General features: G+C 42.5%; 1 protein-coding gene across 1 annotated transcript; it reads left to right on the forward strand.

Moving 5' to 3' along the window:
* Nucleotides 1-1228: 1228 nt before the first annotated feature.
* LOC309886398 (guanylin-like) lies at nt 1229-5793 on the forward strand (the record flags this gene model as incomplete). The annotated part of the gene is made up of 3 exons (XM_082777243.1): nt 1229-1303; nt 3885-4074; nt 4749-5793. The coding sequence occupies 3 exons, from the start codon at nt 1229-1231 to the stop codon at nt 4814-4816; spliced, it is 333 nt and encodes a 110-aa protein (XP_082633369.1). The 3' UTR covers nt 4817-5793.
* Between the last annotated feature and the right edge of the window lie 8994 nt (nt 5794-14787).

The following is a 14787-nucleotide window of genomic DNA, read 5'->3' on the forward strand; positions in this document are numbered from 1 at the left end:
GAAACACAGATGCAGGTGAATTTGGCTAGAGATGTAAAAAAAATAACAAGAAGGGTTTCTTTAACTACGTAGAACAACAAAGGAGGATAAAAGAAACTGTACCTCCATGGGGAGTGAAATGGGAGGCCTGTCTACAATGGAGAAGGAGAAAGCTGGGGCACTCAACCACTTTTTTGCCTCGCTCTTCACCAGCAAGTGCTCTAGCCAAACTGCTCAATATTCAGAGAGCATCGGGGTTGTGTGGCATGGGGAAGAGAAGGCTCTGGGGAGACCTTATAGCGGCCTTCCTGTACCCAAAGGGAGCCTAGAGGAAAGGTCGGGAGAGACACTAGGAGGGCACCCCAGAAACCTGTAAAACCAGGGCCCAAGGGGACTGAGAAACTCTCATTAATAGTCCATGTCTGCTTATTAGAGAATAAGAGAAGATAAATATCCACGTGCTATTTCCATGTTTCTGGATAAGATTGAAAGCCACAGAGAAACAGATTTGTTGCATTGCAGCAAATTGGAGGTTGTTATCTTTAATGGCAACCCCTGTAATGCATGCGTTTTAATTAGGTGCTGCAAGAAGCAAGATGACACCGTGGATGTGCTGACACTCGGGCACACCCTGCGCTCATCTGCTCCAGAGCGTTGCTCCCCTCTGAGGATTGCAGTCCCAGGAGAACTGCGTGCTCAGCAATCAGCTCAGAACTGACTGGCCACCAATCAGTGCAAGAGAGCAACTTCTTTAATTGTTTATTAATTTGTCTGCTTCCAAGCCATGGAATCATAGAATCATTAACATTGGGAATGACCTCCAAGACCATCTTTGCCCATCCATTCCCCACATAGAGGCTTGGTTTTGGATGCTGTGTTAGAACTAAGACCAACGTTTCCTATTTATGTGCCGGAGGCCGCAGTGATTTTCTTGCCTGTCTTGGCCAGTTTCTGAAAGTGGGAGAGAGTCATAAACACCAGTATTTGCCTGGGTGTGACTGTCCTGCTCTTCCAAGGAGTAGATAACTGGTAGGCCACTGAAGGTTTATTGTATGCCTATAAGGAGTTTAGGTTAATGGATTACCAAGCAAGTGCTGTGTGAAGGCTTTATAAAGCTTATTTTTTTTGCACTGGGGAGATAGCGCTCTGACAACTAGAGCAAATCTGAGAGACACAAAGGAAGGACAGTGAAATACCAAAGCAAGAGAAAATATATTCAGGCTAGGAGAGGCTACACTTTGCAGGTGCTATGAAAGGCTTTCTGTCCTTTACAGTCCTTATACTCCTTTCACTGGTGCACAGCTCCCAGGGAGTCTATGTCCAGGTGAGTTTTCTGCCTTTTTTTTTTTTTTTTTCAAGTTCAGTGATATATTTGTATTGTATGAAGAGTTGTAGCTACAACAGGAATGTTGAACTAAATTAATAGAGCTGATTTTTTTCTTTTCTCCAGATTGTTGTCTGACATCATGTCCATGTTGCTCAGTTTTTCTGTCTGTAAAATGTTCCGGGTGTTTCTAACATCATGCTTCACCAGCCATATCACTGCTCTGATATTCCTGTCTGGGTATTCCCAGATCTATCTGCACTCATCCCTAGAACCAGTTTGGGAGATTCCAGTGTGGTTGCATTGTAAATGACATCCTTGGAGTAACAAAAGGGCTAATATTATTTAAGCAATAGTTGATTCTCTTTATGTGTGCATGGTAGGTTTTGAAGGAGTGAAAAAATAGTTTCCAACATAAGGAAAAAAAAAATCAAATTTCCACTTGGAACTGTAGAAAATAACCAAATGAGGATAGCTGTTTCTGGTTGAGGTAAAAATGTACAAAGTTGTAGCTCCTCTTTGTAATTCAAATGCTCTCCTCATTAATCACTACATTTATATTTTCTCTGCCTCTTATAGGACATGACACACGTGTACTGTGCATGTGTGTTGCACTCTTTTCAGCTGGACTACTTAATTTCCCTGATGTCTGACTAACTCAGTGCACAAAGTTGGCTTATATACTTTTCTCTGAAAAATCTTTCCAAGACTTTTCTTCCCTTTCCCATACTATGTCACAGAAAGCATCGATTTAACAAAATGTTTGCAAGCCACAAGCAATATTTATTGGATTTTGTAGAGTGTTTTTAAAGGCTGAATATCAGTATCTAGACAGTTCCTTGCACAGATCTTGAATTACTGGGATGAAAATTGGAAGAGGATGGCTAGCTAATTGTGGAATAAACCCAGAAAAACTCAAGAAACAACCAACCAACCAACCAAACAAACAAACAAAAAAACCTAAAGTGCTGGCTTAGACTATTTCTGTGATAAAATCTGCTAGTTCAGCAGAACAGCACGCACTGTTACCTTGGAGAGAAGACGCTGCTCAGACTCAGCTCTCGCTGACACACTTTTCTCTTCTGAGATGGTGTTGATGTTTTTGTTTGTTTGTTTTGTTTTATTTTGTCACCAGGACATAAATGCACCTCATAAATCTATCTCTCATAAATGTTCATCCTTACTAAGCAGTGATAATAAGGATAAATCCTATGTGAAAGGACTGAATAAAGCTCGCTTCACCCCTTTCTGCTTTCTCTGGAACTATTCTCGTGGAAATTCTTCCTTTTTTTTCTCTGTTTTGTGCTTTTAGAGTCTGCATCTGATAGTTGAATTTAGAGCTGAGTTCTAAATAATTAACTTTTCACAATCAGCCAGTCTGATAAACTATTCTGAGAAAAATCATAAATTAATTGGGAGTAAAAAAGAGTTTGACTTGTTAAATAAATGCATGTCCATGGTTGTTTTTTTATTAGTATTCTTTAACCAACACCTCTCCCTCCCCCCCAAAAAAAAACACTCTCACACAATTGAACATCAAGCTAATGAGACTATGAAGCAAAAAACATTTGATCGTATGCCATAGCAGGCTCAATTAAATTCATTTCTTTGAATATGTAGGTGTCACTTGATCATACTTCTGATTATTTCTTGTTCATTAAACAAGGATAAAGCAAATGCTAAATAACAAATTGAAAATGCTTATTCCTCTTTTAGGCCAGACTGTGATTGCCTACATACTAACACAGATTATATGTATTTAACAATTGCAACACGTTCAATTTAAGTTTATTACCTCAACAGTGATTCTCTTGAAACTGTGAGGGAATGGACATTAACAGACACAAAGGATAAAACAGTATATAGCATGGAGTAATACTTCCTTATTGAAGAGTAATACTTACACTTCAAGCTTCCCAAAGCTTTGGCATGATCTTTGAGTCAGAAGCGATGTATTGAGTTTTTCTCAACTTGTGTTCCGTAAATCGTATGGACGAGTTTTAAGTTCATGGAAACTCGCCACAGTATCTTGTGATGAGCAGGTTCAGCTCTTAATGTTGAATACGCAGGAATTTTCTCTGTTTTGAGCATGCCACGTGACAGCCAAGACCTGAAGTTCTCTACTAATGTATTAGAAGAAAGAGTGAACAAAATAAATCCTCATTCACATGCATTCAGCTCATGATTTTGTAAATTTCTATGACATATCACCCAATCATTTCCTTTCTAGGCTGACGTTTCTCAATCCATATCCTTCTATCTTAGATTTTATGTGTCTCTCTCACAAGAGTGGGAAATGCACTAATTGTGCCTCCATCCACTGAGGTGCTTAACAAAAACCCTGACAAGCCAGCCAGGTCTTCCTGCTCTGAAGGGTGTATGTATTGAATTGCTGATCCCTTTACTTTCACTGAGCACCCAAATTTCTTTAAGCTTTGTTCCAACATTCCCTTTTCCCTATAATAGAGGTATGTGGAGAGAGCTCCCAGTTTAGCAGTCTTCAGTTGAAATGGAATACATTTGCCTAAGGACTAACTCCCTGTTGCCTCTATTCTTTTTTCTTCTTCTTCTATCTACATAGGATGGCGACTTGAAATTCTCCCTTGAATCCGTGAAGAAGCTAAAGGAGCTCATGGATGAGAACAGAAGCATTAATCCTCGCATGGTGGTTTCAAAGACTACCTATTCTCCATGCAACGAGAAAGATCTTCCTGAGGAGTTCCAAGCTGTGTGTAAAAGAGAAGATGCACCCATGATTTTCGAGAGGCTGAGTATGTAGTTCATATTGGATGATTTCCTTTTTTTTTTTTTTAATCACATTTTTCAACCTCAAATATTGAAATCGTAGCACCACTGCTATGGTGCTTAATTGTAGCCTGTGCAGACCACGCTGTTGTAAACACAAAACCCACAAAAGTTTCTTCCAAGTAGCTGTGTATTTCTGGATACCCTAAAAGAGGTGTGAGATGTAGATGAGGTGAATTAGTCTTCAGCATTTTGTGTCTCCAAGGCATATGGAGTGATTCTTGAGCCAGAGTTTATACATATATATATAATTTTATTATGTTTTATTAACTTACTGTACAATACAGTGGAAACCTTAGGAAGAAATGCTGCCAATATGACTAAAGCTGTGATTTTACAAGCCACTTTAGCCACTTTAGCGGAAAAAGGTAGCATCCTCACCACCCTCCCACAAGATGCCCTGCTGTTCTCTTGTTTCCACATGTTACCATTGTTCTCCTGGTGATTTCAGGTTTGATCTCATTATTTTAAGCAAGATTTTCTCAAGAACTAGTTTTTCTTGTGTCAACAATAACTTCAATGACATCAAAATTCATTGAACAGCAACAGAAAGGAACCTCTCAGCCACTTGATGTGTGGCTCTGCTCTCCAATATATTGCTTTGCTATCCCAGTGAAACACGTTCTTTTCTCTCTAACAGGCATGGCTGTCAGAGACGCTGATTTGTGCGAAATCTGTGCCAATGCTGCCTGCTCTGGGTGCTTTTGAAAAAGGATGAAACAATCCGAAGAAGATGTGCCAAGTTTGTGCATTTGTGTTGCAAGATCACATACTCTCAAAAATCAATATTTAGTCTCCACCTCCACTATAGTCAAACTGAAGCTCTTGCCTCACATAGACATGCTAGGGGGAATCTTGAAGTAAATCAGGTAATACCAACAGGGCAGTTTTGGCAACAAGAAGACTAAGCCTTATCTGAGATGCTGAGGAAGCATCGTCTCACCCTGAGCTGAGCCTTTTCTTGAGCTGACTGCTCTCCCTTCCTGGGTTGTGCCTCTGTCTACATGAGCTGTGTCACGCTTGACTGGAGTGAAAAATTTCTGGGTTCATTGTTTTGGCTTTCACTATTTTATCTGGATTGGAACATGATGGGTCAAACTGAGTAGTCTTCTCCCTTTTAATATTTAAATCTACCTGTGATCTGCCTTCTCCTACACACATACCCCTAGCAGCATAGGTTTATAATCTTTTCCAGCACATACTATCCAATTGGTTGGATAAGTGCCTGTGCCAGTAGGTCTGCATGTGGTATGTGTACGTTTGTAACAGAACTGTAGCATGCAACTTGGGGACAAGTTAGAAGTGTTTAGCTACACTTTCACACCCAGGAAATTCTCCATCTGTTACTTGTACTAATAGTTTATTGCCAATTTATGGAATAGAGGTGGACAAGCACTGTAGCTAGTAACCTTTTCCTCATAGTTATATAGAAGTTCCCTTCTTTCAATGGATTTTCCTGTTTGTTAAGTCAACATTGACTTGACGGGATTTATGTTTTTGTCATTTTATTTTGTTGTGTGGTGTGTGTGTTTTTGGTGGCAATATTGTGAAGAAAGAGTCTGCCCATGTTTGTATGCTACTGTACATGAAATAAAAGCTCATGACAATTTTGTGTTTTTTTGGGGGGTGTTTTTATTTTACTCTATTTATTTATTTATTTATTTATTTATCTTTGGTAGTCTGTCTACTTCCTTCTCTCTTGTGTAAGAGAGGGTTAAAGAAGGGAACCAAATCTCCATTTTGTATTTGCTTTATGAGATTTCTAATAACAGGAAGATTGTACAGTTTAAGGTTGTATTTATGGGAGAAGTACGGACACACACACACAAAAAAAGAAACAACAAAGGAAACCAAGAAAGAAGTGGCAGGAGTGGGACTGAAAGCTTCAGTTTTATAGTACCTTGTAGAAGTCTACTGCAGACTAAATCTTGAGGACTGCATTTCCCAACAGAACCTGGGAATCGGGGCTGTAGGGAGTAGCTCAGTATATTCAGAGCAGAGGAGAGCTTTCATCAGGGTGGGCTCCCTGCCTAGCCACTGATCCACTGTCACCTGTGGGAAACATCCTGGAAGCTTCAAGCTTGTGCAGAAACCCCAAACTGACTTGCTAAACTGATAATCACAGAATCACAGAACGTTTGGGGTAAGAATGGTCCAACACTGCCAATCTCCCCCAGTCAAGCAAGGTCACATAGAACCAGGTGCACAGGACCACATCCAGGCATCTTCTGAAAGTTGCCAAGGATGAAAACTCAATAACATCTCTGGGCAGCCTGTGCAAGTGTTCCGTCACCCACACAGTAAAGAAGTGCTTTGTGATGTTCATGCAAAGCTCCCATGTTTGATTTTGTGTCCACTGCCTCTTGGCCTGTCACTGACCACCACTGAAAAGAGTCTGGCTCTGTCTTTGCATCCTCCCTTCAGTTATTTACGCATTAATGAGATCCCCCAGAGCCCCTCCTCTTCTCAAGGCTGAACAGTCCCAGATCTCTGCCTCCTCATAGGAGAGATGCTCCGGTTTGTGATCATCTTTGTGGCCCTACGCTAGACCCTTTCCAGTATGTCCATGTCTCTCTTGTACTGGGGAGCACAGCACAGCACTGGCCACAGCACTCCATGTGCAGCCTCACCAACGCTGAGCAGGGTGGAAGAATCACCCATCTTGACGTGCTGGCAGTTCCTTGCCTCATGAAGCCAAAAACGCTTTTACCCTCCTTAGTGGCAAGGATTACACAGGTGAGTGTCTTGAGAAAATTCACTCAGCCTTTGACTTTTGCTTTTGAAGATACTTAAACCTCTTCAAGATCAAGGTCACAGAATACTGCAGTGCAAATTTTGAGAGCTGGTTAGCCAACAGCTTCACATTTCTCAGGTAGCTCACAGAGATTCATAAAGATCTTCACTTGTTTGGTCAGCTCCTGCTTACCCCATGTTCTCCATGCCATCACAGCATCACAGAACTGTGGGGTTGGAAGGGACCTCAAGAGACCATCGGGTCCAGCCCCCTGCCAAAGCAGGTTCCCTAGAGCAGGCTGCCCAGGTTCAGAGGGGCCTTGAATATCTCTGGAGAAGGAGACCCCACAGCCTCCCTGGGCAGCCTGTCCCAGTGCTCCGTCACCCTCACTGTGAAGAAATTATTTTGCATGTTGGTGTGGAACTGCCTGGACTCCATTTTGTGGCCATGGCCCCTTGTCCTGTCCCCACAGCCCACTGACAAGAGGTTGGCCAAATCCCTCTGTCTCCCACATTTCAGGTATTTATACACATTGCTGAGATCCCCTCTCAGTCCTCTCTTCTCCAGGCTGAACAGCCCCAGGTCTCTCAGCCTCTCCTCACAGGGGAGATGCTCCAGGCCCCGTATCATCTTTGTGGCCCTCCGCTGGCCTCTTTCCAGCAGATCCCCGTCTGTTTTGTGCCAGGGAGCCCAGAACTGGACACAGAGCTCCAGGTGAGGCCTGACCAGGGCAGAGTAGAGGGAGAGGATCACCTCCCTTGACCTGCTGGCCATGCTCCTTTTAATGCCCACCAGGATCCCGTTGGCCTTCTTGGCCACCAGGGCACACTGCTGGCTCACAGCCAACCTGTCGTCCACCAGGACCCCCAGGTCCTTCTCCGCAGAGCTCCTCTCCAGCAGGTCAGCCCCCAGCCTGTACTGATAGATGCGGTTGTTCCTTCCCAGGGGTAGGACTCTACACCTGCTCTTGTCATGTACATTCCTATCATTTCCTTATCAGAAGGTAGTTTGTGTTCTTCATCCAGTTATTTACTTTGGCTGTATTGAAGAGTTCAGAAGATAATTGCATGACATGTAGCAGATCCTGCCTGTTACAGTGAGCCAGAAACATCTCTGCCAGTTCTTCTTTGTTTCTGACAATCAGTCCTGTGTTTTTCTAAGAGGCAAGATAGACTAAGCTTTATAACGCATCATTCTCTTTGAAGAAGTCAGGACTGCCACCTGCGATCTTTTATGGGCTGCATGTTTCCTTCTTTTCCTGCCTGTTATTTGCAGTGTTATAAAAGTTACTGAGCTCATGATGGTCCAGATATCATTGTACCCAGGTAACCCAGGCATCTAGCATGTACCACGTCTAGGATCATGTTAAAGAAGTTCACTTGTTTTCTGGTGAGGGCTACACAGGAACAAGCACACTACCTGGAGGAGTACACACTGGCAAGGAGGCATACTTTTTATCATGTCCCAAAGTGTATCTGCTTTGTAAAGACTTTAGTGTACTGGATACAAGCTAGCCCTACACATGTCAGGTAGGTATGGAAATTAATACTCAAACGGGCCCATAAATCGTCCCACAGGAAGATTCTGAAGGGACTCTTTGACCACTTGAGACTGTTGACCATGTAGATTCAGCAGATGGCTACTCTGACTACACACAGTCTGTGAAAACCAGTCACTTTTGCTTCTACATCCAAAAATATGGATTTCATGGGTTAATGTGACTTTTTAACCTTTGGAGATCTGGACTACAGGCTGTGCCTGGAGCTAAATGTCCTTCATATTTGTGAACAGAGCCTTCGTGTTTGTGAACAGAGCTAAAGGGATACTTCCCTGCTTCATAAAGGATCGTGATGCACAGGCAAGAAGCAGATCTCACAGCATGATGCTGGTAATTGGTTCTGAGGAAGGCTGTCTCTGGCTATGAGTGAACACTCTTAAAATGGAGTGTGAGAGTGGTCAAAGGGATGTTTTTTCCACCTGCCCTTGTTTCTCTGTCCTATGTTGTGTGTATGGAGACAAGATCTTTATAAAATAAACCAATGGTCTCTACTATCTCAGGTGTTACATACCCAGGAAAACATATTAGGAACATGGATGCAGAGTGTAGCATTTACATTTCTTTCTTCTTCTTCTTCCCCTCCCCCCCCCCCCTTTTTTTTTTCAGCCAAAAAAGAAATGATCCTGAAAAATATTAATTAACTTATTTTTACATAATGTTGAAATTTCAAAATGGGATCTGCCTTTGGATCTAGCTGCTTGCCCATGTTCTCCATCTCCCATTGGCAAAATGCTTTTGTCTCTGTTAGGACTCTATGCATAATTTATTCAGTGTTATAGGCAAATGTTAAAATAAATTTGCATCTAATGCTTTCTCTCTCAGGGCAGTCATTAGCTCATTCTCTTCATCTAGACACCTGTCACAGAGGGGATGCATACAATGAAGTTTCTTCTGTTAAAGTCACATTGCATTCATCTTATGTTGTTATAAAACCAACCTTCTCATGCTACTGTGCTCAACCTTCCATTTTGCCTATAATTGGTGCAAAATGCTATAATATTGAGTTAAATATATGAAAAAATAAATGTATACCTTACTGAGCAGGATTGCCAGTCATTACACCTTGACTGTGACCTATGGCTACATTTTACACTCTTCCAAATAAGCACTTTTGAAGACTAAGGTCAACTCAATATCAGGTCATGTGCAGAGACTCTGAGAGAGGCAAAGAATGCAGCCTGAAGGGTGTGGTAGACTCTGAGAGTTTCAACAAAGTATTACTTGAAAGTCAAGGTCATAGTTTATAAACACATAAACAAAACATCACAGTCATAATTCTCACTCACCTCTGCCCCCTTCACGTTTGGTATCATAAACAGTCACAGTTTATACAGTGCATTATTAACAAACATCATCCTATTGTAACCGTGTTCTCAAATATTTCAGTGACGCACTGCATACCTATATCTGTTTGAGGCACTTCTTGACCAATATTATGCTTCGTTGGATAAGTGAATGAAGACCGGGAATGATTACTGAAATTTTTTCTCAGTGTAGTTTGTATCCAGTGTACTTCCTTCCTCTGTGTTGTCTGCATTTTTGAAGCAAACCTGGGAAGGGATTGTAAAAGGGTGTAATATAGCATTGTCCATTGATTCTGACCTTGGCAGCATGGAAATTCACTTAGAGGAACTTCCTTAGTTGTTTCTCATAACATGTTCATCATCCTCTGCAAACCCTTTCAAGGAAGACAGATGCCATCTAGTAAAAATGTGGTATTTGTTAAATCGTAGTTATATTTGTGATTGTAATGATTGTGAATATTTAATGATTTTGTTTGTACTTAGCCTTGGGGAATAGATTAACAAAGTGATTAAACATGTAAAAATGTAAAAATTAACTCAATATAAAATTCCTTCACTGTGGGAACTGGGAACCCTTTTCATCGCCTTTTGTCTGGCTGAATGAGTGACTTTTTGAAATGTTCCTGACCGAATGCTCAAATTACTGTAATAAATATCAGCTCTTCAGGGAAGGGAATGCGAGACATGAATGAAACACTTCTCTGAAATCTACTAAAGCCAGTTGCAATAGAAACATTTTGAAATTTAATTTCAAATTATTTATTAAACAATTATGCCTGTATTACATAAACATAATAAGAGAGTCATATTGTATGTTAACTTTTGCACAAGTTTGTTTGTTTGTTTTTTTTTTTTTTAAAGGCCAAAAGGTCACATAGGGAGATTAAGAACGGATTTCAAAGTCTGCAGCTGATAACTGGTATTTGTCCCCAGGTATTTCTCCATAGCATCACATGTATACTGCCTAGATAACAGGAGCATGCGCCCTTCTCCATCTTCCTCTTTTTGTTCAGTAACAGCTAGGATTTGGCATAAATTACAGAGATCTGCCTATTCCTTACACAACTGTTTTATCACCCTCGGCAGCTGAGGAATCAAATCATCAGTATATACCCAGTGCAGTCCAGCAAGGCTAACTCTGGCATCTCCAGGCTCTTCTGTATGAGTGAATGGTAGCTTCTGCAAGAATTTTCCATTAATGTTTAATTACTAATGACAGCATAGCTGTCAGACTGTTGCTGATATCTTTCTCCCCTTATCTCACACGTTTTACAGAATATCAACTCCTGGGCTCCTGTTAAAAATCAAACACAAAAACATATTTCTACTCTGCTGTAGGCGGACAACATGTAACAAGAAGGCAAAGGACAGAATGAGGTAAGAAATCATGTAGGAGCTCTGTGAACAAATCCCCCAAGGTATCTATGTAGTATTTGCAAGCTACTTCATGCTGTTCACATCTCAGCTTTAACCACAGCACAGACTGGGTCACTGGGGTATTCTATGCAGTATTAAACTCTTTAAAGTCCAGCAAGGACCTCTACCTGTGAATTCAGCCTGCATAGACTTGGCAGGGTTTAATCAGAATTATGAAGGAAGACTGTGAATCAGAAGGATATGTGATTTAGCTATAAATCTCTCTTTATTGCCAACGTTGCTGATTTAGTTGCCATTAAATCATAACAGAAAGTTCAAGGAGCACCTCATAGACGAGAAACAGACTTCAAAGGTCTGCTCATTCACCCGCAGAAGTGTTTAGTCTTCTGCAGACTGGACTTTTAGAAGAATAATTTAAAATGAGTATTGATGTAATACGATTTAAATCATTTTAGATGATCACATATATTTTGTCCTTTTTCCTTTTTGAACGTATTCGATAATTTATTATGCATTTCAGCGTGTCATCAATGACAAATAGATGTCAGTCAGCTGAATTACACTGCCAGTAGGCATTCTGAAGAGTATAGGACAGCAGCAATCTCCAGATTTCCGTGCTTGTCAGCATCAGATTTACATGCAAGCGTAACCAAAGTGAACTTCGTATAGAGAACACAGAGAAATTGTACTTTACATAGAGAATTAGCCTTAGATGTTTTCAAAGGTGATTTAAATCAAAGTGATTTAGAACATCAAAATGGGTTTAGTGAAGGTCACATTAAGCCATAGAATCGTAGAACAGAACCATAGAATTATTAAGGTTGGAAAAGGCCTCCAACATCATCTGGTCCAGCCATTCTCCTACCACCAAACCCTGTCCCCAAGCACCATGTCCAACCTTTCCTTGAACACCCCCAGGGATGGTGACTCCACCACCTCCCTGGGCTACCCATTCCAGTGTCTGACTGCTCTTTCTGAGCAGAAATGTCTCCTCATTTCCAACCTAAACCTCCCCTGGCACAACTTGAGGCCATTCCCTCTGGTCCTATCACTGGTTACCTGTGAGAAGAGGCCAACCCCCAGCTCCCCACAGCTTCCTTTCAGGCAGTTGCAGAGAGCAATAAGGTCCCTCCTGAACCTCCTCTTCTCCAGACCAAACAATCCCAGTTCCCTCAGCCACTTCTCACAGGACTTGTGCTCCAGGCCCTTCACTGGCCTCGTAGCCCTTCTCTGGACACGCTCCAGGGCCCTGATGTCCTTGTAGTGAGGGGCCCAAAGCTGAACCCAGCACTCAGGTTGTAGCCTCAGCAGAGCAGAGCACAGGGGGATGATCACCGCCCTGGTCCTGCTGGTTACACTATTCCTGATACCAGCCAGGATGCTGTTGGCCTTTTTGGCCATCTGGGCACACTGCTGGCTCATGTTCAGGCCAACATTGACCAACACTCTCAGTTTCCAGCAAGACTGAGTGCACCCACAGCAAGTTTGCAGATGACACCAAGCTGAGTGGTGTGGTTGATACAACAGAAGGAAGGGATGCCATCCCAAGGGACCTGGACAAGCTTAAGAAGTCAAAGCGCAAGGTGCTGAACTTGGTTTAGGGCTGCCTTGAAAGAGGAATGGTCAGCAGGTCGAGGGATGGGATTGTTCCCCTCTGCTCCGCCCTTGTGAGGCCCCACTTGGAGTATCGTGTCGAGGTCTGGGGGCCCCAGCACAAGAAGGAGGTTGATTTCTAAGAGCAGGTCCAGAGAAGGACCACAAAGATAATTAAGGGGCTGGAGTTTCTCTCCTATGAAGAAAGGTTGAGGGAGCTGGGGCTGTTAAACCTACAGAAGGGGAGGCTCCGGGGTTACCTCATTGCAACCTTTCAGTACTTCAAGGGGGCTTATAAAAAAAGATTGAGTACGACTCTTTCCTCAATTGGATAATGACAGATCAAGGGTGAATGGTTTTAAATTAAATGAGGGGAGATTTAGATTAGAGGCTAGGAGGAAATTCTTCACTCAGAGGGTGGTGAGGCACTGTCACAGGCTGCCCAGAGAGGCTGTGGATGCCCCATCTGTGGAGGCATTCCAGACCAGGTTAGATGAGGTCCTGAGCAACCTGATCTAGAAGGTGGCATCCCTGACTATGGCAGGGGGGTTGGAACTGGATGATCTTTGAGGTCCCTTCCAATCCAAGTCATTATGTGATTCTATGATATTTTTCCTCTGCACAGCTTTCCAGCCACTCTGCCCCAAGCCTGTTGCGCTGCATGGGGTTGCTGTGCCCCAAGTGCAGGACCCAGCACTTGGGCATGCTGAACCTCGTCCCATCGACCCATCCTGCCCAGGTCCCTCTGCAGGGCGTTCCTACCCTGTGTCAGACCAATGCTTCTGCCCAGTTTGGTGTTTTCTGTAGTCAAGGTACAGGTTAACTACAAAAAAAAAAATAAAAATTACTTGGAGAACATGAGATAGTTTGGAGGCAGAAAAATGAAGTTCATACACAGTACCTGTCCTAGAGGATTGATGTCTGTTTTTCATGTTCATGACATAGGTATAGCTGATTTTGTAGTTGTCAAACAGAAAGAAATATCACAAATAAAATTAGAAGCCTTATGCTCAGCTGAGTCAAATGTTGGGCTGTAGTGGTCTTGCCCAATTTCTTTTGCTGATGAGGGAAAGCACACTAGGAACTGAAAATCACAGGTGACCTGTGCAAAGCACCTGACACTGAAACAGTCAATTATCTCAGGCCAAGCATCAGCATCTGGCTCTTGACAGACACTGGGAGCTTTTCTAAAATGAATAGAATAGAAAGAATAGAATAGTTCATCCCCCTTTGAAGGAACCTTCAAAGATCATCTAGTCCAACTGCCTGACCACTTTAGGGCTAAACAAAACGTAAAGCATATTATTAAGGACATTATCCAAATGCCTCTTGGACACCGACGAACATTGGGCATCACCAACTTCTTTAGAAAGTCAGTTCTAGTGTTTGCCCACCCTCAGGGTAAATAATTTTTTCCTAATATTTAGAACCTCCTCTGGTGCAGCTTCTAGTTAGATTCCAGGGGCTGAAACTGATTGGTTCAGCCCAACAAGGATTAGACAAGAACTATACACGCACACACACACATACATATATATATATATAAAGCAAGTGAGCTATTTGGGGTTGTCAAATGCACTCATACACACACGCTTGAGCAACAATAAAAAAGACAAGGAATTTACTAATGAGTGAGCTTGTTAACATACTGACCCCAGGGTGATGACAAGTGTACCAACGAGCACGATGCCTTTCTGAACCGTCAATGTCATAGACACGTAGCCAGGTCATAGTCAGCATCCCGTCAGTGCAGTAGGTCTCAACATCTTGCAGGCATTCCTGCAGAGGCAACACTGACCTCAGTTGATGCTCTTGCCTCAGCGATGCAGAGTGACTTGCTCTGTTAATACGTTTTGCCCCTGCATGCTCCCAAACCCAGGGCATTGCACGATTGGCAGCTCCAGCCCCAGGGGAGCACTCGGCAATCCTTGACAGGCTGCTGCGATCACACACAGCCATGTGGCCAATGCATGCCATGCTGATGGCAGCATTGTCTCATGCTGGATGACTTGTGGCCTGGTGCCATATTGCTGAGCTAGCAATATGTATCACTGAAAGGTCAGAGTTTGCTAGTCTGACAAGAAGGCCTGTTTCACATTGGACCAAACCTAAC

The sequence above is a fragment of the Aythya marila genome (genome assembly GCF_965140915.1).
Source record: "Aythya marila genome assembly, chromosome: 21".
In the NCBI taxonomy this organism is placed as follows: Eukaryota; Metazoa; Chordata; class Aves; order Anseriformes; family Anatidae; genus Aythya; species Aythya marila.